Genomic DNA, 24035 nt, shown 5'->3' on the forward strand with positions numbered 1-24035 from the left:
ATGGAAAGGGCAGGCTATAAAACTAAGTTTGCTGTGATTCTATTTTTTTTGTTTCAGAAAGGGAGGTGGGGGGAATTATAGAATGTGTATAATTGCACAAGGAAAAAAATAGAACACATACTGAAATGTTAGCAGTGGTTATCTCTGAATGATGAGATGATGGATGATTTTTTTTATATTTTTTGTTGTGTTTTCTGCAATGAGCCCTGATGCCTTTGTAAAGAGAAAAAATAAGTTGATTCAATTCAAAACAAAATTAAACAATAGTCGAATGAGTCTTGTCTTAAACCACTATCTAGAACTGCATTGTCACAAACAGTAGCCCCTCAGTAGCCACAAATAGGCACATGTGGCTGTTGAGCACTTGAAATGTGAATTAACATTAAGTGTAAAATACACAGTGGTTTTGGATTTTGAAGACTTTGTTGGAAAAAAAGAATGTAAAATATCTCAATTTTTATAGATTACACATTGAAGTGACAATATTCGGATTATGTTCTATTAAATAGACTATTACTAAAATTAATGTCACCTATTTCTGTTTTACCTATTTTAAATGTTAAGTTACATATGTGGCTTACATTATATTTCTATTAGATAGTGCTGGTCCAGTGATTCTAAACTCTTAAAACTTCTAAGAGTTCTGGGACCCAGAAAATCATGGGAGAATTACATGAAAGTAGCATAGATTGTTTTCTGTTGTCCTGGACTTTATGGTTCTCAATCTGCAAGTGCTACTGCAGGTGATCTTACCCCACTTTGAGTGTCTTTTTGAGCATGGCTCTATCTCCTTTATTCCCAAAGTGACAGTAAAATAATTCATATGAAGCATCTTACTTTAACCTTAACCTTTCACTTCCTCTATTCTTTCTTTATTGTTCTTCCCAATTAGAAAGGGAGCCACTTCTTTGGTCTTCTAGAACAAGTGATGGTGTGAAACATGTAAGGGTTATGGAAGTACCCATGAAAAAAATTTTTTTGGACCTTATATTTTCTAGAATTATACTACAATCTTATGTTTTACAGTATGGAGGAAGGCCAAAGACCTCTTTACTCACTTATTCTGTGATAAAATGAAAAGTGGAAGAGCTGTTTGAAGCTACCACTTATATAAAATTAGGTTATTGCTATTATAATTGATTATTTAATACCAGTACAGAATAAATTTACAAATAATTACCTAATTTTCATGGTTATTTGTATGATAAGCTAATAACTTTTTATTTTATCTTCATGTAGGGATTATTAATGAATATATATTTCTTCCAGGGATTTCTTCCAGAAAGCATGTATGAACGTATTCTCACTGGTCCCATTGTGAGAGAGGAAGTAAGCAGGCGGGGGAGACGGCCTAAAAGTGGAATTGCAAAGGCCACAGCAGCAGCAGCTGCTGCATCTGCCACCAGTGTTTCAGGCAATCCTTTGTTAGCCAATGGATTACTTCCAGGTGTGGATCTCACAACTCTTCAGGCCTTACAACAAAACCTACAAAACTTGCAGTCACTGCAAGTAACTGCAGGGTTGATGGGAATGCCTACTGGCCTTCCTTCTGGAGGAGAAGCTAAAAACATGGCTGCTATGTTCCCCATGCTGCTGTCAGGAATGGCTGGATTACCAAATCTGTTGGGCATGGGAGGACTCCTGACAAAGCCTACGGAATCTGGGACAGAAGACAAAAAGGGAAGTGACTCTAAGGAGTCAGAAGGAAAAAAAGAAAGGACAGAGAGCCAAAGTTCAGAGAATGGTGGAGAAAACTCTTTGTCAAGTTCTCCTTCCACATCCTCTACTGCTGCATTAAATACAGCTGCAGCTGCCAACCCATTAGCTCTTAACCCACTATTACTATCTAATATACTTTATCCAGGGATGCTTCTCACTCCAGGCCTTAATCTTCATATTCCAACTTTGTCCCAGTCCAGTACTTTTGATGTACAAAACAAAAACAGTGACTTAGGCTCATCTAAGTCTGTAGAAGTAAAGGAAGAAGATTCCAGAATTAAAGATCAGGAAGACAAAGGAGGAACTGAACCAAGTCCTCTCAATGAAAACAGCACAGATGAGGGTTCAGAGAAAGCTGATGCTTCATCTGGATCTGATAGTACATCGTCGTCATCTGAGGATTCAGATTCTAGTAATGAAGACTGATTCCCAGACTCTGCACTTAAAATATGAACTGATTTTGGATTTTTTCTTTAATAATTAATTGTAAATACCCCAGTGTTGAGTGCGTCAATAACTTACTGACCGAACATTTCAGTTATTTGTTTAGAAGTGCAAACTGCTTTCAGAGACTTTTTGCATGTAATATTTCTTAAGATTCATAAGTTTCTGAACTCGTATGTACTATCAAATACATAAAGGTGTAAAATTACAACAAAAGGCATTATAATTTTGTTGGGGGTTAATTTTATGAAAATTATGCTCAATAAGAGTTGTATATTTAATATATTTGCAGTGAACACAGAATACTTTATGCATATTACTGATTTAATTTGAATATAGTTTTACAGCCTCCTTGACACCTATAATTTACAGATCAAAACTCAGCAATAATTTGGGCAGCTAATGAATGTCATGAAAGCTGTAGAATCTACATCACCATCCATTGCTTTAATTACATGAAAATGCTCTAGTGTTGTGATGCACTGCTGATGTTTCCAATTCAGGTACAAGTATGTTTTAAAGAAGAAATAAGTTTCCCAATCAGCCAATTTAACTGGCTACCTGTTACCTCAGCTGAGTTAGTTTAGGAAGTTTACATTCGTTTCTAATTCTATACTTGTTTTCAGGGGTTTTTTAAACACATCCTATATATCATGTTAATCTGGCAAGAAATATGACTTGCTTTTTGCTGAGTTTAATTCAGATATCAGTAAAATTAAGTCATAAAATAATCATGTGTCATGTGACTTTGGCACCCTATAGACATACTTAGTTTTAACTTTTCAAAGTTTGGCCTCCTATTAGAAATAATCATGTCTCAGATGAGTAATGTCTGTTTCCAGGGTTCAGAAAAGGCAAACTCATGAAATGCCACTGAAAAGAACTTTCAACACAGCATACTTCATGTAAAAGAAATTGTTTGTTTGCTTTCTTTGTGTAGATTTCTATTTGTGTTTTATGTCATGGAAATATTCCAGAATTAACAGATAATAGTGGTAAAGTAATATGCAGATAGTCTAAATTCATTTTGAGTTTCTAGGTGTAAGCAGACTAAATGTTGCCCAGAATCAGTGTTGGGTTATCAGTTTATATTAAATATACTGAGTTGCCCGTTTTGAAAATGCACTTTGAATAATCTCAAAAAGATGTGCAAGTTATACCTGTAAACCACAAAAGTGAAGCCTAAGGCTTCTGTTCAATTTCATAGAATCCTTTACCATGTAAAATTTGTCTGATATTTGATTTGTGATACAATTTCTCCTGCTAAAGCTGCTATTATTCTGACAAGGTAGAGGTCCAGGTTCACCTTCATATATATTTAAAACAATTAGTACTGAATTGGACATAAAAATATTGACATTCGAAGGAGAGATATATGTTAGCATTTTTCTGGTACTCAAATAAGTTAGTGGTAAAGTCTGCAAGGGCATAAATTTAGGGGGAAAAAGTGTCCCAGTTCTCTCCTACAGAAAAAATACTTTCAGTGTGTTTTGATAAAACTGTTGCTTTGTCATGAGTTAGTTAATTGTATCAGGTTTTCCAAGACCTTTACCAGTAAATTATGTTTCTGTATGTAAAATAACCCCTTATTAGAGAGACAGTGTTATATGTATTTACAAAATTATATAAGTTCCATTGGGATTGTATTGATTTTGTATTTTCCCAAAATAGTACTTTGAATTGATAGTCCTTTATGCAATGTCTTAGCAATAGTCTCTATAATGCCCATCCAGGAGAAGTGGGTAGTAATTCTTCATCATGAAAATGATATATTACATATTTAGTATCTTCCCTTTGCAGTATTGCACTTTTGTTTAACTAGAATACACCTATGAGATAGCCAAAGTTTTTCAAACACAGTTAACTTAGTTTACCGGTGGAGTATTTCAACACCAACCACATTTCCCTTCCTCCCTCTAATTCTACCCACATGATCTTTATTCCTTCCTTTCGCCAATTAAAAAAAAAATAAAAAAAAAAAAAAAAGGAAAAAAAATCTGTAGATCTTGTCACTAAAATCTAATTTATATCAAATTTATGAGAGAAAGTATTTTCCTAATTATGGTCAAATAAATTTGGTTAACATCCTAGTGATTCTCTTTCTATGTAATAAGGCAATTACAGTTTTCAAAGCATTAAGTCTAACATAACTTTAAACATTCTCTTAGGTTTCAAGACACTTCTATTTAATATTCATTGGGGAAAAGTTGTCCAGCTATCAGCTAAGAAAACACATGCAAATATGGTTGTGTAAAGTTAAGGGTTATAAGGAAAAAAAAAAAATCAGTAGAATTACATAATACTAAAGTTGCAGTTGAAAGGATATCCAAGTATGTGTTGGTAGTTACTAAAAGAATTATAGCTGTTATTGCCTTGTATTTATAGCCCTTGTTTCAGGTTTTATGATTCAAATCTTAGTCCAATCTTTCTTTTGGACATTTGCAATATTTACCAGTTGTGTTTTGTGTAGTCTGAATTTGCTTTCTGTAGTTGAGCAAACGTCTTAAAAAGTCATTTGTAATTTATTACTTTCTATGATGTTCTATAGAGCAAATGGAAGTTTAATTATTTTTTATTAAACATATTCTTTGACTACCCATGATGTCAGCCTCTGTACATGAGAATACTTTTTAAAATTGAATTTTATATAGAATTTATCTTATTCCAGTTATGAGAGACACCATAGTTGTAAATCTTTAAAAGGAAAATATACCTTGGAAGAATTTTTAAAACAAAAATTGGCTATAATTTTATCCACAGTATCTTAAATGCTGTCAATTTTTCATTTTGATTTAATTTTACTAATATTGTTCATTGTGGATATTGGTGGTTGCAAAAAAAGAAAAAGCTGCTGCTTGGGCATTCAAATTATTAAACCCCAGTTTTGCAGCCCAATCTCAACTTCATGCTGAACATTAAGTATTATTTTCTCAAGTTTTGGACTTTTAAAAAATTCAGAAATACTCAGAGATATACCTCAGAGAAGTCCATTTTGGAAATCAATAATTATTTTTTTCCCTTAGTCTTAAGAGTGTTTCCTAACTCATTGCCATGGGTAGTGTTCTTTGTAAACATTAAAGAAAATAGTTTTTCCTCTAATTACAAAACTAAAACAGTGGAGTCTCATACTCATTTAACTTGAACACATTCAACTACACTTTCATGTTTAGAAAACCTTTTTTTCATTTTTGTACAACATAACATATAAACACAAACCAACTGCTTCATCTAGTACTCACCCAGAGGAACAGTAGTCTGTTCCCGTGTTGGAGGAAGAATTGCCTATGTTGGACGTTTTGAGAAGAGATACGAGGTATAAAATGATGTATTCTGTATTTTGTGAGCTCTATGAGAGAAAAGAGTGATTTTTTTTTTTTTTTTTTATAAAGACAAGGTCTTGCTCTGCCTCACCTAGGGTGGAGTGCAGTGGTGCGATCACAGCCCACTGCATCCTTGACCTGTTAGGCTCAAGCAATCCTCCTTCCTCAGCCTCCTGAGTAGCTGAGACTACAGCATGCATCACCACAGCCAGCTAATTTTTGTATTTTTTGTAGAGATGGGGTTTTGCCATGTTGCCCAGGCTGATCTCAAACTCTTGGGCTCAAGTAGTCCACCCATCTCGGCCTCCCAAAGTGCTGGGATTACAGGTGTGAGCCACCACACCTGGCCAGAAATTATTTTTGACTACACCTAATATTCACTTTATACAATAAACTTAGAACTTAATCTCTATATAAGCTATTTATTTTAAAATTCAGAAAAGCACAAAAATATTTAAATCATTCATAAACTAAAACTACCCAAAGATAAACACTGTCAGTAATATATTCAATCTTTTGTATATCTATGTTATTTACATGTAGTGGGTTGAGTAGTGTCATTCAGAAACTGATGTCAACCTAGAACCTCAGAATGTGGCCTTATTTTGGAAATTGGATCTTGGCAAATGTAATTAGTTGTAGTCATGCTGGATTAGGGTGGGCCCTAAATCCAATGACTAGTGTCCTTAGAAGAAGAGCAGAAGATACTCAGAAACACTGGGAAGGCTGTTTTGTGATAAAGGGGACCGGAGGGATGTTCCTACAACTAGGGAACACCAAGGATTGCCAGCAACCACCAGAAGCTAGGAGAGAAGTAACAAGCATTCTCCTTCATAGCTTCCAGAAAGAACCAACCTTGCCAACACCTTGATTTGGGGTTTCTAACCTGAACTGTAAGAGAATAAATTTCCATTGTTTAAAGTCACCTAGTTTGTGGTAATTTGTCATGGCAGCCCTAGGAAACTGATAGCTTTTCATATTAACTCAGTGTTTTATGGTACATAATTTCTGCCTGCTGTAGGCTTTGAAAAAGAAGAAAAAAAACTTGGTGCACTGCCCTTAATATACTGACCTATGTCAAATAAGAATCCTGCAATGTAATTTTTAATACATAGTGTTGATTCATACAGATGTAATTTATTTAATCATTAATTTAAAATGGACATTTGGGTTTATGTAGACATTTTTGCATCCATCCCTAAATAATTTGCTTAATTCCTAGAACTGAAAATACTTCCTCTGTTTTTAAGGACTTCAGTTTATGTTGCCACGTTTATAATGAAGCTACTAGTAGCTATTTATACTAACATTAGCAGCATACATTTTGTGCATGCCCATTTATTCCCAAATCTTTACCAATGCTGTGTATTGTCTCTTCAAATAATCTTTGCCAAGTTAATAGGCATAAATTATATTTTGTTCTTTAAAATTAACTTATTGTTCTTTTTTCCTAGTAAAAAAAAAAAGACATATTATAGAAAATCCAAGGGGACAGGGGAAGCACAAAGTAAAACTCCCATAATGCTGAATTCAGAGATAATCATTAACCTTTGGGTAATTTTTCTTTGCATATACATAATATATATTTTAATAACAATGGAGTTATACTGTACATACCATTTGTAACCTACTTTTTTCATTGACTATATCATGACTGTCTTTCCATGTCATTAAAGAATCTTCCACAACATTATTAAGGGCTTTCTAATATTCCAATATATAGATGTATTATAATTTAATACCCAATTATTGAACGTTTAGATATATAATATTTCAGTTTGGGGCTATTAAACAATAAGATGTTTGTAGTTAAATATTTGCATACATTTATGATTCTTTCATTAAATATTTAGGCATGAAATAGTTGTGTTTGAATCTTGGAACCAGTAAGATTGTTCTATTTTATACCTCAACAGCAAAGCGAACAGGATATGCAGGATGCCTGCATTTATAATTTAAAAATTTAAATATACATTATGAAGTATTCATCTCATGTATATCATATATATGCATTATATATCACAGGCGTTTTTTTCCTGTTTTGCATATTATGCAAACAGTAGACAAGAAAACTGGAGTGACTTTACTAATACCAGATAAATAGACTTTAAAACGAAAACTGCTAGAAATAAACATTTTATAATGATAAAAAAGGCCAATCTACTAGGAAAATATCACAATTATAAACATATATGCACCTAACAACAAAGCTGCACAATTCATGAAGCAAAAACTAACACAGTTGAAAGAAGAAGTATACAATAACACAAGAATAGTTGGAGACTTCAATATATCCTTTATATAATGGATAATACAACTTTTTTCATTTTATTATTATACTTTAAGTTTTAGGGTACATGTGCACAACGTGCAGGTTTGTTACATATGTATACATGTGCCGTGTTGGTGTGCTGCACCCATTAACTTGTCATTTAGCATTAGGTATATCTCCTAATTCTATCCCTCCCCCCTCCCCTGGTGTCCATGTGTCCTCATTGTTCAATTCCCACCTACGAGTGACAACATGCGGTGTTTGGTTTTTTGTCCTTGTGATAGTTTGCTGAGAATGATGGTTTCCAGCTTCATCCATGTCCCTACAAAGGACATGAACTCATCCTTTTTTATGGCTGCATAGTATTCCATGGTGTATATGTGCCACATTTTCTTAATCCAGTCTATCATTGTTTGACATTTGGGTTGGTTCCAAGTCTTTGCTGTTGTGAATAGTGCTGCAATAAACATACATGTGCATGTGTCTTTATAGCAGCATGATTTATAATCCTTTGGGTATATACCCAGTAATGGGATGGTTGGGTCAAATGGTATTTCTAGTTCTAGATCCCTGAGGAATCACCACACTGACTTCCACAATGGTTGAACTAGTTTCCAGTCCCACCAACAGTGTAAAAGTGTTCCTATTTCTCCACATCCTCTCCAGCACCTGTTGTTTCCTGACTTTTTAATGATCGCCATTCTAACTGGTGTGAGATGGTATCTCATTGTAGTTTTGATTTGCATTTCTCTGATGGCCAGAGATGATGAGCATTTTTTCATGTGTTTTTGGGCTGCATAAATGTCTTCTTTTGAGAAGTGTCTGTTCATATCCTTTGCCAACTTTTTGATGGGGTTGTTTATTTCTTGTAAATTTGTTTGAGTTCTTCATAGATTCTGGATATTAGCCCTTTGTCAGATGAGTAGATTGCAAAAATTTTCTCCCATTCTGTAGGTTGTCTGTTCACTCTGATGGTAGTTTGTTTTGCTGTGCAGAAGCTCTTTAGTTTAATTAGATCCCATTTGTCAATTTTGGCTTTTGTTGCCATTGCTTTTGGTGTTTTAGTCATGAAGTCCTTGACCATGCCTATGTCCTGAATGGTATTGCCTAGGTTTTCTTCTAGGGTTTTTATGGTTTTAGGTCTAACATGTAAGTCTTTAATCCATCTTGAATTAATTTTTGTATAAGATGTAAGGAAGGGATCCAGTTTCAGCTTTCTACATATGGCTAGCCAGTTTTCCCAGCACCATTTATTAAATAGGGAATCCTTTCCCCATTGCTTGTTTTTCTCAGGTTTGTCAAAGATCAGATGGTTGTAGATGTGTGGTATTATTTCTGAGGGCTCTGTTCTATTCCATTGGTCTATGTCTCTGTTTTGGTTCCAGTACCATGCTGTTTTGGTTACTGTAGCCTTGTAGTATAGTTTGAAGTCAGGTAGCGTGATGCCTCCAGCTTTGTTCTTTTGGCTTAGGATTGACTTGGCAATGCGGGCTCTTTTTTGGTTCCATATGAACTTTAAAGTAGTTTTTTCCAATTCTTTGAAGAAAGTCATTGGTAGCTTGATGGGGATGGCATTGAATCTATAAATTGCCTTGGGCAGTATGGCCATTTTCACGATATTGATTCTTCCTCTCTATGAGCCTGGAATGTTCTTCCATTTGTTTGTGTCCTCTTTTATTTCATTGAGCAGTGGTTTGTAGTTCTCCTTGAAGAGGTCCTTCACATCCCTTGTAAGTTGGATTCCTAGGTATTTTATTCTCTTTGAAGCAATTGTGAATGGGAGTTCACTCATGATTTGGCTCTCTGTTTGTCTGTTATTTGTGTATAGGAATGCTTGTGATTTTTGCATATTGATTTTGTATCTTGAGACTTCGCTGAAGTTGCTTATCAGCAAGGAGATTTTGGGCTGAGATGATGGGGTTTTCTAAATATACAATCGTGTCATCTGCAAACAGGGACAATTTGATTTCTTCTTTTCCTAATTGAATACCCTTTATTTCTTTCTTCTGCCTGATTGCCCTGGCCAGAACTTCCAACACTATGTTGAATAGGAGTGGTGAGAGAGGGCATCCCCGTCTTGTGCCAGTTTTCAAAGGGAATGCTTCCAGGTTTTGCCCATTCAGTATGATATTGGCTGTGAGTTTGTCATAAATAGCTCTTATGATTTTGAGATACATCCCATCAATACCTAGTTTATTGAGAGTTTTTAGCATGAAGGGCTGTTGAATTTTGTTGAAGGGCTGTTGAATTTTGTTGAAGGGCTGTTCTGCATTTATTGAGATAATCATGTGGTTTTTGTGTTTGGTTCTGTTTATATGATAGATTATGTTTATTGATTTGCATATGTTGAACCAGCCTTGCATCCCAGAGATGAAGCCAACTTGGCCATGGTGGATAAGCTTTTTGATATGCTGCTGGATTCGGTTTCCCAGTATTTTATTGAGGATTTTTGCATCGATGTTCATCAGGGATATTGGTCTAAAACTCTCTTTTTTTGTTGTATCTCTGCCAGGCTTTGGTATCAGGATGATGCTGGCCTCATAAAATGAGTTAAGGAGGATTCCATCTTTCTCTATTGATTGGAATAGTTTCAGAAGGAATGGTGCCAGCTCCTCTTTGTACCTTTGGTAGAATTTGGCTGTGAATCCATCTGATCCTGGACTTTTTTGGTTGGTAGGCTATTAATTATTGCCTCAATTTCAGAGCTTGTTATTGGTCTATTCAGGGATTCAACTTCTTTCTGGTTTAGTCTTGGGAGGGTGTATGTGTCCAGAAATTTATCCATTTCTTCTAGATTTTCTAGTTTATTTGCATAGAGGTGTTTATAGTATTCTCTGATGGTAGTTTGTATTTCTGTAGGATTGGTTGTGATATCCCCTTTATCATTTTTTATTGCGTCTATTTGATTCTTCTCTTTTCTTCTTTATTGGTCTTGCTAGTGGTGTATCAATTTTGTTGATCTTTTCAAAAAACCACCTCCTGGATTCATTGATTTTTTGAAGGTTTTTTTGTGTCTCTATCTCCTTCAGTTCTGCTCTGATCTTAGTTATTTCTTGCCTTCTGCTAGTTTTGAATGTGTTTGCTCTTGCTTCTCTAGTTCTTTTTGTGATGTTAGGGTGTCAATTTTAGATCTTTCCTGCTTTCTCTTGCGGGCATTTAGTGCTATAAATTTCCCTCAACACACTGCTTTAAATGTGTCCCAGAGATTCTGGTATGTTGTGTCTTTGTTCTCGTTGGTTTCAAAGAACAACTTTATTTCTGCCTTCATTTCATTATGTATCCAGTAGTCATTCAGGAGCAGGTTGTTTACTTTCCATGTAGTTGAGTGGTTTTCAGTGAGTTTCTTAATCCTGAGTTCTAGTTTGATTGCACTGTGGTCTGAGAGACAGTTTGTTATAATTTCTGTTATTTTACATTTGCTGAAGAGAGCCTTACTTCCAACTATGTGGTCAGTTTTGCAATAAGTGTGATGTGGTGCTGAGAAGAACATATATTCTGTTGATTTGGGGTGGAGAGTTCTGTAGATGTCTATTAGGTCTGCTTGGTGCAGAGCTTTGTTCAGTTCCTGGATATCCTTGTTAACTTTCTTCTCATTGATCTGTCTAATGTGGACATTGGGATGTTAAAGTCTCCCCTTATTATTGTGTGGGAGTCTAAGTCTCTTTGTAGGTCACTCAGGACTTGCTTTATGAATCTGGGTGCTCCTGTATTGGGTGCATATATATTTAGGATAGTTAGCCCTTCTTTTTGAATTGATCCCTTTACCATTATGTAATGGCCTTCTTTGTCTCTTTTGATCTTTGTTGGTTTAAAGTCTGTTTTATCAGAGACTAGGATTGCAACCCCTGGCTTTTTTTGTTTCCCATTTGCTTGGTAGATCTTCCTCCATCCCTTTATTTTTAGCCTATGTGTGTCTCTGCACTTGAGATGGGTGCCTGAATACAGCACACTGATGGGTCTTGACTCTTTATCCAATTTGCCAGTCTGTGTCTTTTAATTGGAGCATTTAGCCCATTTACATTTAAGGTTAATATTGTTATGTGTGAATTTGATCCTGTCATTATGATGTTAGCTGGTTATTTTGATCATTAGTTGATGAAGTTCCTTCCTAGCATCAATGGTCTTTACAATTTGGCATGTTTTTGCAGTGGCTGGTGCCAGTTGTTCCTTTCCATGTTTAGTGCTTCCTTCAGGAGCTCTTGTAAGGCAGGCCTGGTGGTGACAAAATCTCTCAGCATTTGTTTTTCTGTAAAGGATTTTATTTCTTCTTCACTTATGAAGCTTAGTTTGGCTGGATATGAAATTCTGTGTTGAAAATTCTTTAAGAATGTTGAATATTGGCCCCCATTCTCTTCTGGCTTGTAGAGTTTCTGCCAAGAGATCCACTGATAGTCTGATGGGCTTCCTTTTGTGGGTAACCTGACCTTTCTCTCTGGCTGCCCTTAACATTTTTTCCTTCATTTCAACTTTGGTGAATCTGACAGTTATGTGTCTTGGAGTTGCTCTTCTTGAGGAGTATCTTTGTGGCATTCTCTGTATTTCCTGAATTTGAATATTGGCCTGCCTTGCTAGGTTGGGGAAGTTCTCCTGGATAATATCCTGAAGAGTGTTTTCCAACTTGGTTCCATTCTCCCCATCACTCTCAGGTACACCAATCATATGTAGATTTGGTCTTTTCACACAGTCCCATATTTCTTAGAGGCTTTGTTTGTTTCTTTTTACTCTTTTTTCTCTAAACTTCTCTTCTCACTTCATTTCATTCATTTGATCTTCAATCACTGATACCCTTTCTTCCACTTGATTGAATTGGCTACTGAGGCTTGTGCATGCATCACATAGTTCTCGTGCCATGGTTTTCAGCTCCATCAGGTCATTTAAGGTCTTCTCTACACTGTTTATTCTAGTTAGCCATTCATCTAATCTTTTTTCAAGGTTTTTAGCTTCTTTGCAATGGGTTCGAACATCCTCCTTTAGCTCAGAGAAGTTTGTTATTACCAATCATCTGAAGCCTTCTTCTCTCAACTCTTCAAAGTCATTCTCCATCCAGCTTTGTTCCTTTGCTGGTGAGGAGCTGCATTCATCTGGAGGAAAAGAGGTGCTCTGATTTTTAGAATTTTCAGTTTTTCTGCTCTGGTTTCTCCCCATCTTTGTGGTTTTATCTACCTTTGGTCTTTGATGATGGTGATGTACAGATGGGGTTTTGGTGTGGATGTCCTTTCTGTTTGTTAGTTTTCCTTCTAACAGTCAGGCCCTCAGCTGCAGGTCTGTTGGAGTTTGCTGGAGGTCCACTTCAGACCCTGTTTGCCAGGGTATCACCAGCAGAGCCTGCAGAACAGCAAATATTGCAGAACAGCAAATGTTGCTGCCTGATCCTTCCTCTGGAAGCTTCATCTCAGAGGGGCACCCAGCTGTATGAGGTGTCACTCAGCCCTTACTGCGAGGTGTCTCCCAGTTAGGCTACTCGGGGGTCAGGGACCAACTTGAGGCAGTCTGTCCGTTCTCAGCTCTCAAACTCCGTGCTGAGAGAACTACTACTCTCTTCAAAGCTGTCAGACAGCGACGTTTAAGTCTGCAGAAGTTTCTGCTGCCTTCTGTTCCACTATGTTCTGCCCCCAGAGGTGGAGTCTACAGAGGCAGGCAGGCCTCCTTGAGCTGTGGTGGGCTCCACCCAGTTCGAGCTTCCCAGCCACTTTGTTTACCTACTCAAGGCTCAGCAATGGCTGATGCCCCCCCCCCCACCAGCCTCGCTGCTGCCTTGCAGTCCCATCTCAGACTGCTGTGCTAGCAGTGAGCGAGGCTCCGTGGGCGTGGGACCCTCTGAGCCAGGCACAGGATATAATCTCCTGGTGTGCTGTTTGCTAAGACAATTGGAAAGGCGCAGTATTAGGGTGGGAGTGTCCTGATTTTCCAGGTACTATCTGTCATGGCTTCCCTTGGCTAGAAAAGAGAATTTCCCGACCCCTTGCACATCCCAGGTGAGGCAATGCCCTGCCCTGCTTCAGCTCACACTCCATGGACTGCACCCACTGTCTGACAAGCCCCAGTGAGATGAACCTGGTACCTCAGTTGGAAATGCAGAAATCATCTGTCTTCTGCATCACCCACAATGGGAGCTGTAGACTGAAGCTGTTCCTATTCAGCCATCTTGGAAATGGACCATCGGATAATTTCATTTCAATATCAGTCATTTAGTCTGGATACACCATAATGCAGACTAATTTTCCCTCTGCTTAAGGTCCACACAAAAACATTACCAATAAAATTTACTTGTGTATCAACTTTTGCTCCCAAGGCTTGGGAGAAAAAAAAAAAAAAAGCACTAGACCAGGCACAGTGGCCCATGCCTGTGATCTCACTTAGGGAGGCCAAGGCAGGTGGATGAGTTTGAGACCAACCTGGGCAACATGGAAAAACCCCGTCTCTACAAAAAAGTACAAAAATTAGTCAGGTGTGGTGGCACATACCTGTGGTTCTGGCTACTCCCAAGAGTGAGGTGGGAGGATTGCTTGAGCCCACGCAGAGGTTGCAGTGAACCAAGACGGCACCACTGCACTCCAGCCTGGGTGACAGAGCAAAACCCTGTCTCAAAAAAAAAATCACTGTAAAATTGAAATTCACAACAAAATGTGCATACTTAACCTTCTTTTTATTTATTTATTTATTTACTGATTTGTAATATTTTGAGATGTCATCTTGCTATGTTGCCTAGGCTGGTCTTGAATTCCTGGGTTCAAGCCATCCTCCCATCTTGACTTCCCAAAGTACTGGGATTACAGGTGTGGGCCACCATGCCCACCAGCCCTGCTACACTATTCTTGGCCCCTCAATGACTACATGAATTTTGGGATCAGCCTGTCGAGTTCCACAAAAAAATTATATTGGGATTTGTGTGGGAATTTCTTGAATTTATAGATTAATTTGTTGAGAAGTAGTATGTTTATAGCATTGAGTCCTACGATTCATAATATGTATGGCATATATTTCAATTTAGTCAGTTCTTCCTTGAAGTCCCTGGGTAATTTTTATATTTATCTTAGTCCCTTTGTAGTGCTATAGCAAAACACCTGAGACTGGGTAATTTACACAGAGCAGAAGTTTATTTTCTCAGTTCTGGAGGTTGGGAAGAACAAGATCAAGACTCCAACAGATACAGTGTCTAGTGAGGGCCTGGTCTCTGCTTCCAAGGTGGTACCTTCAATGCTGCTTCCTCTGGAGCAGAAAAATACTATGTTCTTATGAGGCAGAAGGGACAGATTTACCACCACCCCCAAGCCATTTTATAAGGCACTAATCTCATGCATGAAGTCTTGCCCTTATGTCTTAATCACGTCTTAAAGGCCCCACTTCTTAGTGCTATCATCTTGGGAATTAAGTTTTAACACATGAATTTTGGGAGACACATTCAGCTATCGCAATAGTCTTCATAAAAGGCCTGGTGTATAGTTTGCTAGATATATTCTCAGGGTTTTGTTGCTATTGTGAACAGAATCTTTTTTTCTGTTACATTTTCTAATTTGTTATTACTGATGTATAGGAAAGCTAATAGTTCTTTAAGTTGATCTTGAATTCAACAACCTTGCTAACTCTCTTACTAGTCTTAATAATTTATCTGTATATTCTTCTGGATTTTCTGCATAGACAATCACATGGTCTGAAAATACAGATAATTTTATTCTTTCCAGTTTAAAAATTTTATTTCCTTCATTTCTTTCTTTCTTCTTTCTTTTTCTCTCTCTTTTTTTTTTTTTTTTTTTTTTGAGACAGAGCCTCACTCTGTTGCCCAGGCTGGAGTGCAGTGGCACAATCTTGGCTCACTGCAAACTCCACCTCTTGAGTTCAAGAGGTTCTCCTGCCTCAGTCTCCTGAGTAGCTAGGATTACAGGCACCTGCCACCACACCTGACTAATTTTTGTATTTTTTTTTTAGTAGAGACAGGATTTCATCATTTTGGCCAGGCTGGCCTCCAACTCCTGACCTCAGGTGATCTGCCTTCTTTGGCCTCCCAAAGTGCTGGGATTACAGGCATAAGCCATCTCGCCCCGCCAATTTATTTCTATTATAGGTTGAATTACATTCATTTCTGATGTTGTGCCACTGCACTCCATAACCTAAAAATAATATGGCAATTTCATATGTATTAGTCTAACACATTACCTAAGGCCTCCAGTGCCATGTTCAATAGAGATAGTGATAGAAGGTACCTTTGTCTACATCCTAACTTTGAGGAAAAGTGCTTCTAAAATTTTACTATTAGGTATGATAATTGCTTTACATTAAGGAAGATATGGCTGGGTGTGTGATGCACACCTGTAACCTCAGCACTTCGGAAGGCTGTGGGGAGGATTGCTTGAGCTGGGGAGGTGGAGGTTGCAGTAAGCCAAGATGTTGACACTGCACTCCGGCCTGGGTGACAGTGAGACCTTGTCTTAAAAAAAAAGGAAGCTAGCTTGCTGATAGTGCATTATCTGATGTTGACTCTGCCCTTGCATTATTGTAATAAAACCTAATTCACCATGATGCATTATTAGTGTGTGTGCATACATTGCTGTATTCGACTTGGTATTATTTTATTTAAAATTTTGGAATTCATGTTCGTAAAAGTTAATAATAGCTAACATCTATTTAGTTTTCTATGTTCTGGGTATTGTTAAGTTACTTTCCTTGAATTATTTCATTTCATCCTAGAAGGCTTATTGTAAAGGTTATTTCCCCCTTTATCTATGAGGAAGTTAAGGCACAGTGAAGGCAAGTCATTTTCCCTAAGGTCACAAGGAAGATAAGTAGTGGCAGCAGGAATACAAATCTGGATTGCCTGGCTCCAGAGGCTAAGCACTAAGCACCGCCCCGTGCCCTCTCCCTGTGACAAAGACTCATCATTCAGACTGTTCTATCATGAACTTTCCTTGTACATCCTTGTTCCAGTTTTGTACCAAGATTATATTATTCTCTATAGATAATTAGATAGCTCTTCTTTTTCTTTTATTAAAAAAACTTGTCAAACTTTTATAAAAACCTATTTAATCCTATCACCTTTGCTAGCCTGACGTTGACAGTTTTGCAGTGCATTTGCAAGCTCCTGTCCTGGGGATATTGGGGAGGTATACATCCCATAAAGCCAGGGATACAGACCACAGAGCAGCAGTAGACTTCCCCACCCTCCAGCACCCTTGTTTTTTTGTTTGTTTGTTTTTGTTTTTGTTTTTTGGGGGGGGGGTTTTGAGACAGAGTCTTGTCACCCAGGCTGGAGTGTAGTGGTGTGATCTCAGTTCCTCGCAACCTCTGCTTCCCGGGTTCAAGGGATTCTCCTGCCTCAGCCTCCCAAATAGCTGGGATTACATGTGCCTGCCACCACACCTGGCTAACTTTTTTGTATTTTTAGTAGAGATGGGGTTTCGACATGTTGGCCAGGCTGGTCTCCAACTCTTGAGCTCAGGTGCTCAGCCCACCTCAGCCTCGTAAAGTGCCAGGATTAAAGGCATGAAACACTGCACCTGGGCAGCATCCTTTCAAGTACTGGGGTACACCTAAGCTCCCAGCTTCTAGCTAGGAGTCGTTTGGTCCCCCTTTATCTCAAAGGACCTGTCACTGTCTTTGGTTTCCAAAGCCCAGCAGGGTCCAGTCTCTTCAGCCTCCAACCACTTTGCAGTTCTTTTCTGCTTTTCATTCATGGAGATGATTAACTTATTTTTCAGCCTGGGTATGTCTTTTTTATTTACTTAATTTTTTATTTTTATTTTTTTGAGATGGAATCTCACTCTGTCACCCAGGCTGGAATGCAGTGGTGAGATATCCATTCACTGCAACCTCTGCCTCCCGGGTTCAAGTAATTCCCCTGCCTCAGCTTCCTGAGTAGCTGGGACTACAGGTGTGTGCCACTATGCCTGGCTAATTTTTGTATTTTTAGTAAAGATGGGTTTTTGCCATGTTGGCCAGGCTGGTCTTGAATTCCTGACCTCAGGTGATGCACCTACCTCAGCCTCCCAAAGTGCTGGGATTACAGGCATGAGCCACCATGCCCAGCCTTTATTTACTTTATATATCTCACCTATTACTGCCACAGTTTGCAGAAGAGAGGATACCCTCAACCCTAACTTCTCCAAACCATCCCAAATGGGAAGTCTGCTCCACGTCAACAGTGTTGTTGTTTTTCAAGACCATATGTCAACATGCCAGATTATAGCAAAAGGATGTTGAGGGAGCAATATGAAAGCAAGCCTGAGAGTCATGGAGAGAAGGTGGCAGAGCGGCCTTTTGAAAGTGGTCACTCCCTCAGACCCTTCCCTTCCTGCCTTGTTCCTCCAGTTGTCAGATTTGCTGTTGGGGCCCTCACGGGTGAGGTAGGGGTCTGGACTGAGAGGGAGGTGGAGAAGCTGCCAGGGGCCCTTTTGGATCCAGAATTGAGGCAGCAGTTCCAGCCACGTCCAGAGGTGGGAGCTGCCCTCCAGCCCCAAGGGAATGGTACTGATTCCAAAACGTGGCGAGAACTCCCTGGCCGGGAGAGGGAGGTGCTTACTCCCTTGAATCACCTGAGCCAGGCTGGAAGGCACAAGGGGGAGGATGAGGCCAGCTCACTCCAGCTCCATCCCCTCCCTTTAACCCTGAGCTAGTCACCCTCCCAGGTTTCAGTCCCTTTTCCTAAGTGTCCTCCCTGCAAAGTCTGCAGAGAGCAGCACTCCCTTGTGCCAGCTTACCCCGCACTGTCCTTTCTTTTAGCAACCCCCATGGGTATGAACTTGAGATGATTCATTTTCCTAAAAGCCTCTTTGAGCTGAAAAATGTGTGGGTGGCTCGGCAAGGTTTGGAGTGGGGGCTGCCTCTTCTCAGAGCCGCTGTGAGGGCCAGGGCCACCTTCCCTGGTGGGTGTCTGTGGCCTGAGCAGTGGCGCTGGATGGCACCGGCTTTGCAGGCAGCCCAGGTCATCCCCAGCAATCTGGGAGGCTGGGGGGTGCACCGGTCCCCACTCCCAATAGGGCCAAGGCTCCTTCCTCACCTAAGAGGTGACTGTCTTGAAGAGTGGGCACAGAGGAGCCAGCAACCTAGGCGGTGCAGGCACTGGGAGAAAATCTGCAGCCCAGTCTCAGAGAGAAGTCTCCACCAACACAGCTGTTGTAGAGATGGGGAAACTGGGCCGAGAGGGAAGGGGGCTTACCCAAATCACTAGCCCTGGAATGTTTTGAGCTTTGGGGGTGGATCTCACAGGAAATGCATTTTATGGCACCACCACCTCTGGTCACCCACCCGGAGGTGTGACAGGCCTGGACAGACAGCATGACTGAGGGCCAGACTGGTGAAGTCAAACCTACCACTAAGGAAGGAGACCCAGCCCTTCTCCAGACAGAGTTCAAATGTGAGGACTGCCTTCTTTGGGCCTCAATTTCCCCACCTGAATTCCAAAGATCCTTCTAGCTCCTACACTCTGGGCCAAGCTTTCCCTCTGAGCCCCAGTCAGCCTAGAAGATCAGGGGCACATCTTCCTTGGACAGAGACCCCTGATAGGGGCAGGAGGAGGTAGGGGTGGGGGTAGGCAAGGTTCCTGTAGGGAGGTGGAGCTGTCATCAGAGATGGTGTCCACAGGCAGTGGGTGTATTGTGGCTCTGCTACTGCTTGCTAGATGACCCCATGACATTTCTTTCCCCACTCTGGACCTCAGTTTCCCTATCTGTTCTATGGAGATAACATGCCTGCCTACAAATTTGGGGACTTGGATGTGTGTGGGGGCCAGTTGCAGTGTTTCTTAGGTGTGGTCCTGGGGCAGCCCGCACCACCTCATAGAGATTTCTGGGCCCCACCCTAGGCTCACAGGACCAGAATCTCTGGGAAGGAAGCCTGGGAATTTGCATTTCCACAGGCACCCAGCTGATTCTGACATGATTGAAAAAGCACTAATAGTATATGGCAAGCTCTTTATAAAAGATAAATCTATAGCTGCCTTTTACTAAACATAAATCTCATCTTCCCTTCCTCAGTTAAAGACACACAACCCAGTTGAAAATCACTGTGCCTTTCCAGAGGCAGAATCTAACCTTTCCAATACGATTCTGTTAACTGTTACTTTCTGCAGTTTGTATTCCAAAACAAGGGGAATAGCTTTCCATTTTTTCAATATAAATGTTTAAGTTGGATATGCTTTTTAAAACTGGACACACACTCACACAGTTTAGAGTTTCAGCTATGGCTTCCTCTCAAATTATTAGCCCGTTTCTGCCAGGGAGCAGTTTTTCCAGACAAGACCCTGGACAGAGGCTGGAGTGGGCCCACTCCTCATCAGAATCACTAGATCATGACTGACCCCTAGAGGTGGCTTTTCTGCTTAACTGTCAGCCCATGGGATGGGATGTGACCCCCAAAGCTGCAGCAGAAGCTTCCACTCATCCTGGGCCACCCCTGTCATCTGTGGGGGAAAGACCTGTCCCTTGTCCTCTGAGCCCAGCTGGCCTCCCAGCCATTCAGCAGATTGGAAAGTCGAAGCATGTGCTGTGCTTTGCTGGGCTTCCCTGTGCCCCTTTTTGGGGTGAGGTGGAGTGCATTCCAGCCCCCAGCAACCCTGCTGTTTATTCCCACCCTTCATCCCCACCCCCATATACACTCACAAGTACAAACACCGGCGCAGTCATGGGCACACACCACCCTGGACAGCACCATTTCCAGCCTCGGCAGGGCAGTTTCCTTACAGGGAAGTTAATGGGCACTAAAGAAGGCTCAGGAGACAGGGAGAACCTCTGTCGAGAATAGACTCCTAGACCCAGCTCTGCCTCTGATTTGGTGGGGGTCCTTGAGCAATTTGCTTCCCCTCTTTAGTCTCAGTTTCCTCAGCTGAGAAATGGGATGGGGGCAAATGGTCTAAGGTTCTGGGAACCTCTAAGTCAGAGCCCATAGCTCGTGGTCAAGATAAGGGAGAGGCCCTGAGGGTCAGCCACATGCCTGAGAGGCAGGACAGACCCAAAGGTGAGCAACCTGAGCACATCAGGTGGGCTCAGAGCTGGTGCATGAGCCCCAGAGCCTGCAGAGCAGCCCTGGACTCGGGAGCCCACTCGCACCAGCCCAGAGGGACTTGAGAGATGTGGGGTCCAGCCTCTTCTACTATTGCAGGGCTGGGGGCTGGGAGCTGCAGATTCCAACCCCACAGCTGCCTTAGACATGCCAGATGGGCTGGGGCAAGACACACTCCTCTCTATGAAATGAGCAGTCAGTACAAATAGATACACTAAAGAAGGGCTGTGGGATGGACCCAGCTGTAGCCTGGGGCTACAGACTGGCTTCCAGGGTACTCAAGCAGCTGGCCTCTGGGATAGCAGCCCCGAGTGTGAGAGGCAGGACTCAGATTCTAGGCCAAGCCTCCACAGGAATCCCCTCTGGAGAGCCCGGGCACTCTGCAGGAGGGGCAGCAGGCAGCAGGTGCACCAGGAGCATGTTTCACAAGGTGCCCAATATTGCATCTGCTCCGATAGGCAGCGAGTTGGAATGTGGATGTAGTAGGCAGGGTGGTGGCTGCTCCCCACAGCCAGGAGTCCAGCCCAGCACCCACCTGAGTCCACCTCAGCCCTGCTCAATTGGGTCATCCATGCTCTGGGCCCTCTGGTCCCAGCCACAGAGGGAGGGCTTTGGGATGACCAGATGAGCTGGCCCTTGTGGAAGGATGTAACTGACTCCTGAGCCTGGTGAGCTAGGCAGCCCCCAACGAGCATCCCCACCCCCACCTCTCCAGCCCCCCTCATTCCCTGATCCTCTCATCCCCTCCCCGGCCCCAGAAGTCTCCTCTGCTCACTCTGCTCTCTTTTCCTGCTCCCAGGCTCGCTTGGTCACGTGTCCTTCACTTTCCTCTGAGTCTCCCTCTTTCCAAGCCGCCTCCACTCTACTTGACACACTGTCCCTTAAGACACCAGAGTACACAAGCTCAAGTCCCTGCACCTCACCTTTACTCTCAGACATGGGAGGGACATGACATAAAGACCCAAATGCCACTTGGCAAGAGTTCTGGGGTATGCAGTGGGGCAGATCTGAGGCTGTAGAAGCTCCAGGGAAGTTCTACAGAAGCTCCCTGCAGGAGGCTGCATGTAAGCTGGCTATTGAATGTGGCTCTGAGATGAGACCTCTCCTTGAAGCTCCAGATCAGGAGCCAGCTGCCAGCTGGACCCCGCCATTTGGTGCCTCAGAGAAACTTTGCACTCTGTAGGTCTAACTCTGAACCCAGAAAATCCCTCCATGCCAGCCCTGTCTCTTCTTAGGGAAAGCACCACCTCAGACCCAGTTCTGCACCAAACCCACATTTGAGTCATGGGGCTCCTGCCCTGCACTGTGAGCACTCTGGATAAGCCAGTGCCAAGGGGGAAAGAGCTGTGCCTGCCAAGCCAGAACATGAGTTTCAACTCCACCTCCAGCTCTGAGAGCTGTGCTTAGGGAAGGGCCCTAGTCCAGTTTGCTGTAGAAAGACCAGTTTTCCACTGTATGGCACATGGATGGCAGGGGCAGAGTGTGGGTGGAGAGAACAGAAGGTGGGCAGTGTGGAGGAGGCGGGGACATGCCTGTAGCTGTGAAGATGGGAGGACAGACAGGACTTGGTGGCCACTTGGATGAACAAAAGGATGGGTCTGGAAGAGACACCCAGTTTTGTATCAGATATGTAGAGTGTGGGATGCTGTTCATTGATCGAGGGAGGAGGAGGAGGAAGAGGTGTGGCATGGGAGGAGGTAGCTGAGCTCTGTCACGAATGTCATTTGAAGTACCCAGGAAAGCCAGGCCTGCCAGCGCCTTCACTGCTTCAGCCGGCCCTCGGGGTGCCTGTGCTCCCTGGCCCTCTTGGCTCCTGCTTTGTAGCTGTCAGTTGCAGTGCCAGACAGCTGCACAAGGGCCCAGCATGTCTGTGTGTTTACCCAGGGGACTGCTGTGTGGCTCATGCTGAGCAGAAGCTGATGGACGACCTTCTGAACAAAACTCGTTACAACAACCTGATCCACCCAGCCACCAGCTCCTCACAGCTCATCTCCATCGAGACAGAGTTCTCCCTGGCCCAGTGCATCAGTGTGGTAGGTGCAGAGGGCACCTGTGGCTCAGACTCAGATGAAGAGGCAGCTCATGCCAAAGCCCCAAGCAATCAATGTCCAGAGGAATGAAATGACTAGAGTTGACTTAGACTCACCAATACATGGCGGGGAGGCTGGAGGAAGGTCCATGAGGTTTACAGATGTCCAATATTTAATGAGGTCATGGTTTTGTTAACAAAGAAGAAATGAGGGTGGGAGCGGGATCACCACTGGCTAGGCAGCCAATGGGCCTGCATAGACTCTGCTCAGCTGAGTCTCCAGCACGACTATAAGCTTCTCCTCCTCATCCTCCCAGCCCTACCCTACTCTCTCCCCCAGCTTGCTCAACAGGTGACCTTACAGGCTCCCTACTTGTTGGGGGTAATAAGAACCAAACTGGGGGAACTGAAGGGTACAGAGGCCCAGGTGTAGGGGCAGGACCACAGGCAGTTCAGCGCCTACTGAGCCAAGCGGTAAGGGTCTGGAAAGTGGGTATGGCTGCTGCAGGCATGGAAAGGAGGCACAGATACTGGCACTCCCAGGGACCATTGTCAGGGTCTCCATATGTGGACGTGTGCAGAGGTGGGGGTGCTGAGGAGGGAGGAGGTGCAGGGAATTTCTCATCTTCTCTCTACTGCCTCTGAGTTGGAGATGACAGAGGAAGCATGGCCCACTGTAAACTAACACAATGTCCCAACCCACAGGGTTAGAACCCCTCCCCTGGAAGCAGCTCTGAGGGGAACAGTCACATGAGAGTGCAGGGCGCTGTGTCCAGCCGGGGGAAGGAGGTCACCAAGGGAGCTGACCCTCCTCTGGCCAAGTGGCTGCCTTCTGATACACCAGCCTCTCTCTCTAGCATGGTGGCCCCCACACACCCAGCCTGTGAAACCTACAGACCCCAAGAAGGCTTTGGCCAAATTAATGAATGGCTCCCTCTCTCAGGAGGAAGCACAGCTGAAGGATGCGAAGGGCAGTAGAGTTGTGTATGCTCCGCCCCCTCTCTCCACAGTCGGACCAGAAAGAAGGGGGCTTTCAGCCAGGCTCACCCAGACTGGGGTCTGAGTGTCACTATCCAGCTATTGGCTTCTTGCTTAATGGGTGAGCCCAGCTGCTCCCGTGCAGCTGCCACCCTAATGAGGGTGAACCAGCAGGTGAGTTCCATTTCTGAAAGCTTGGGTACACAGTAAATATTAGGCAGTGGGCTGCTGGGCCAGGAAGGGGTGTTTATTTTTCAGGGTTTGTTTATCTATTGACTGGTGA

The 24035-nt window shown here is 42.1% G+C and overlaps 1 protein-coding gene and 1 pseudogene across 20 annotated transcripts in view; both read left to right on the forward strand.

The window, feature by feature from the left end:
- CHD9 (chromodomain helicase DNA binding protein 9) overlaps nucleotides 1-4760 on the forward strand; it is a 275732-nt gene extending 270972 nt beyond the window's left edge. For all 20 annotated transcript variants that reach the window (XM_054453479.2, XM_054453475.2, XM_054453480.2 and 17 more), the window contains one exon: nucleotides 1270-4760. In XM_054453479.2, the coding sequence (XP_054309454.2) occupies nucleotides 1270-2145 (876 nt within the window). In that variant the 3' untranslated portion in view covers nucleotides 2146-4760. The remainder of the gene's footprint in view (nucleotides 1-1269) is intronic.
- A 13161-nt stretch (nucleotides 4761-17921) lies between these two features.
- On the forward strand, nucleotides 17922-21813 carry LOC129015155 (uncharacterized; annotated as a pseudogene).
- Nucleotides 21814-24035: the final 2222 nt, after the last annotated feature.

This window comes from Pongo pygmaeus, chromosome 18 (assembly GCF_028885625.2).
Source record: "Pongo pygmaeus isolate AG05252 chromosome 18, NHGRI_mPonPyg2-v2.0_pri, whole genome shotgun sequence".
Classification (NCBI taxonomy): Eukaryota; Metazoa; Chordata; class Mammalia; order Primates; family Hominidae; genus Pongo; species Pongo pygmaeus.